Source organism: Choloepus didactylus, chromosome 6 (assembly GCF_015220235.1).
Source record: "Choloepus didactylus isolate mChoDid1 chromosome 6, mChoDid1.pri, whole genome shotgun sequence".
NCBI classification, from domain to species: domain Eukaryota; kingdom Metazoa; phylum Chordata; class Mammalia; order Pilosa; family Megalonychidae; genus Choloepus; species Choloepus didactylus.
In genome coordinates, this window is record NC_051312.1 from 23,147,627 (window position 1) to 23,151,881 (window position 4,255).

At 38.0% G+C, this 4,255-nt stretch overlaps 1 protein-coding gene across 1 annotated transcript; it reads right to left on the minus strand.

Annotated features, from left to right (window-relative positions):
- Positions 1-418: 418 nt before the first annotated feature.
- On the minus strand, positions 419-1,354 carry LOC119537463 (olfactory receptor 5L1-like). The gene has a single exon (XM_037839924.1). The coding sequence runs from the start codon at positions 1,352-1,354 to the stop codon at positions 419-421; it is 936 nt and encodes a 311-aa protein (XP_037695852.1).
- Positions 1,355-4,255: the final 2,901 nt, after the last annotated feature.

Genomic DNA, 4,255 nt, shown 5'->3' on the forward strand with positions numbered 1-4,255 from the left:
ATAATGGTCATACAAATGATTACAAATATATAACTTGTGAAAAATAGGAAATCAATTTTGAAAAGAACCAGTTTCTATAATGGATACCAAAACTAAGTATAATTCTCATGGATTATTCATTGTATTTATGAAAGTTTTGCAGCAAACTAAATGGCTATGTATAAGCAGTGCCATTTCCCATATCCAGTTAAAACAAAGCATATTGAAGGAAAGGAAAATATGGGATGAATATTTTGAAATATGCTCAATCCTACTCTTGGAAATTGAAAAAGGCACAAAAAAATTTGTGAATGAAAAAGATTCATTCATAACTATCTAGGAACTTACCGTTCTGTCCACTCTAATACTGCAACACACCATCACCACCCAATAACCTTCCACTTTGGAAATGTGGGTGCTGTTATTAAAAAAATATTCTCTAAGAAGGTATTTTGGAGCCCACCATTTTTAGGAGAGCTGCTTTCACATCTTTGTTCCTCAGGCTATAAATCAGGGGGTTCAGCATGGGAATCACTACAGTATAGAACACCGTGGCCACTTTATCAGTTTCCAGCCTATAGTCAGAACTTGGCCTACAGTAAATGAAAAGGATCGTTCCATGGAAGACAGCAATGGCTGTAAGATGGGAGGCACAGGTGGAAAAGGCTTTGTGCCTTCCCTCTGCAGAGGGCATCCTCAGGATTGTGATGAAAATAAGCAAATAGGAGGTGAGGATTATCATGATGGTGATGGTCTCATTGAAAGTGGCCATAATAAACAATAGCAGTTCATTCATAGACACATCAGAACAGGCAAGAATAAAGAGAGGGTGTAAATCACAGAAGAAGTGGTTAATCACATTTGATCTATAGGTTGGGATCTCAAGAATTAAGCATATGTGAATCAGAGAACACACTGATCCACAGAGATAGCAGGCAGAAACCAGTCCCATACAGAGTTTCTGGGACATGATAACCATGTAAAGCAGTGGGTAGCAGATGGCCACAAAGCGGTCATAGGGCATCATGGCCAGTAGGAAGACCTCAGTGATCACACATGTGCTAAACAAGTATAATTGCACAGTGCATCCAAGGAAGGAAATGGCTTTTTCCTTTTCTAAGATATTGGCCAGCATCTTAGGCACAATGATGGTGGAGTAGCAGAAATCCACAAATGACAAGTGGCTAAGAAAAAAGTACATGGGGGTGTGAAGCTGAGAGCTGACCTGGATCACTGTGATCATGCCCAGGTTGCCCATCACTGTGACTCCATAGATGAGAAGGAACACCAGGGAGAGGAAGATGCTCAGCTCAGGGAGGTCTGATAATCCCAGGAGGATGAACTCTGACACAGTGCTGCAGTTTCCCTCCTCCATGTCCCCACTTTATATTGGGTTAGGAAAAAGAAAAAAAGAAAGTAAACTAAAAGCCATTCTGCATTACAGGATCTGAAATTCAGTTTTTGCTCTTTCCTAAATACAGGCATGAGAATTACTAAACAAGATAATTTTGGAAACAAAGAAATAGGATGTTGCTTTTTTGAAGTTTAGGAGGAGTTCAGAAATAGTAGAATACAGATGAACAAGGCTCACAGTTTAGTTCACAGGTTACACAAAATCATTAAAAACATTAACAACTACAGAAGCCTCTAAGGTTCTTTAAACTCATCTTGTACAATGTAGCTATTGACATCAAATAAATAGGAAGAAGGTAAAGTATTATTAATTTTCTGTATTGCTGCATGGTTTCAAATCCATTTTTAACCAGAAGTCCTTCAATTATCCAAACCTGGAATCCTGGAAAATAATGTTTAGAATAAACAATAGCCTTCTTTGAGTTTCACATTGATGTGAAGGGATAAATGCCTATTTAAAACTGCTAATCCACAAGTTTTCAATTTGTGTTGATATCTGTAGATGTAGAAAATAGTTTTGCAGACTATACTAGCATTTTTATAAAACATTAGCATAGTGGTTTTGTTAATTTTGCTCTTCAGTGTGGGAATGGTACATGCTCACATACTTCCTTTAACTATGAAACTTCTTGTAAAAATGACTGTGTAGCCTTAAAAACTATTTTTGAAAAATTAATTTAATTTCTTTCAATCTATTGCAAAAACTGATCAAAGATGTGAATAGAAAATTTAAAAAATGCCTACTGATGCATTGCAGCATTATTTATATAAAAAATTTAGAATTAACATAAATGTCAAATAAGAGGGGAATCATCAAACTATGCCACATGTATATGAAGGAAAACTATGCAGCTAATAAGATGATAATTGTGAAGAATTTTTAATGACCTGAAAAATGTGTTATATATTGCAAGTTAAAAAATAGTAGGCCAGGTTGCACCGAAAAAATATTATGCACACATTCATAAGTTGCATTGTATATTTAATCCTTATAGCATCTTTGAAATCTAAGTATTTTATCTCCATTTTAAAAAAGATGAATATATAAAATTGCCTGCATTCTCACTAAACATAAGTATTCATGGGGTTGCGTGGGGAAGGAGAGTAGCATTTTTCTTTATGCAGAGGTAGATTCCTTTAAGTTCTAGGATATAGCAAATGCAAATAGAGAGTAAGGACCCTCTCCATTCCTGACTCTTGATTAGTACATACAAGATAGTACATACAAGACTATAGAGGCACCAGTTGGATTATTATGGGGGAACGAGAATCTGGACTAGAAACCAAAGCAACCAAGTATTTCCCCAATTTCAGCTTATTTAGAAGTGGTCAAGGATATAAGGATACATGTTAGTGAAATCCCTTTGTTCTAGTTTGCTAATGCTGCAGAATGCAAAACACCAGAGATGGATAGGCTTTTATAAAAAGGGGGTTTATTTCACTACACAGTTACAGTCTTAAGGCCACAAAGCATCCAATGTAACACCTCAGCAATCGGGTACCTTCACTGGAGGATGGCCAATGTTGTCCGGAAAACCTCTGCTAGCTAGGAAGGCAGCCGGCGTCCGCTCCAAAGCTCTGGCCTCAAAATGGCTATCTCCCAGGACGTTCCTCTCCAGCAAGCTTGCTCCTCCACAAAACATCACTCACAGCTGCACTAAGTTCCCTCTCTTTGAGTCAGCTCATTTATATGGCTCCACTGATCAAGGCCCACCCTGAATGGGTGGGGCCATGCCTCCATGGGAACATCCCATCAGAATCATCACCCACATCTGGGTGGGGCACATTCCAAGCAAATCTAACCAGCACCAAAATGTCTGCCCCGCAAGACCACAAAGATAATGGCATTTGGGGGACACAATACATTCAAACTGGCACACCCTTCTTGAAAACAGAATGATTCAGACAATATGGTTTTCTGTATTCCATGAGCAGGAAAATTGTGTTATTTGACTTTCCTTGAGTTCAAAGTAGTATGTAATATTGGAAACCTTTTATTGTTTCCAAGACTAATATTTAAAAATGGGTTTCTGGCATATACATGAAGCAGTGGTTCTCACTGAGCAGGGACTTTGCTCCTCAAGGGTCACTCATTTTTGCTGATGTAAATAGGGTGAAGTACAGCTGGCATCCAGATAGAAGCCATGGATGCTGCTCAACACCCTACAGTGTGTGTACAAGACATACCCTCACAACAAGGAACTATCTGGCCCAAAATGCCTATATTTTACCAAGTGTGAGGAGCCCTGCCATCAAAAGGTGTTTCACACTGTGTTACATAAGCCCAAAATGATTCCTCTCCTTTCAACTTCAGAGGTTGTTCACAAATCTTAATCTCCATGAACAGTCCTGAGGGCCTCTTACTGCCACCTTCAGCATCAGGGTGACTGTTAGGAGAACGTCCATGCCTTCTGCTCCAGGTTCCATGTGTGGAGTTAGCGTAAGAGACCGAAGGAAAAAAACAAACAATGCATGCTTTCCATTTAGTTTATACTGGACTCCTTCTCATGCTAATAGTTGCCACAGGATGTTTAGTTCTGCAGACTAAATTGCTAACATTTCCCAACTAGAGTATTTTGTAATACTCAAAGACAAAAATGTTTCCATGAATGTGTGCTCAAAAATATGTTTTTGTCTTAAAACATTCTTTAATTAAAAGACAGCTAAAATGGAGCTTTGTAAGAAAAATCTCTGTCTAATTCAACTCCTCCTTTACAATTCTCTTTTCTCTTACTTTTGCTATATTTAATAACCCCAATAAAGAAAAAAATGAAAACAACCATTAAGATCCCCCAAAATATCATTCATATCCATTCTCAAATAACCAGTTTAGTCCAACTGACTTACCTGTGGGACAGCCATT

What these genes read in the sequence shown, in the direction of transcription:
- LOC119537463 (XM_037839924.1), bottom strand. Translation starts at nt 1,354, where the DNA reads ATGGAGGAGGGAAACTGCAGCACTGTGTCAGAGTTCATCCTCCTGGGA.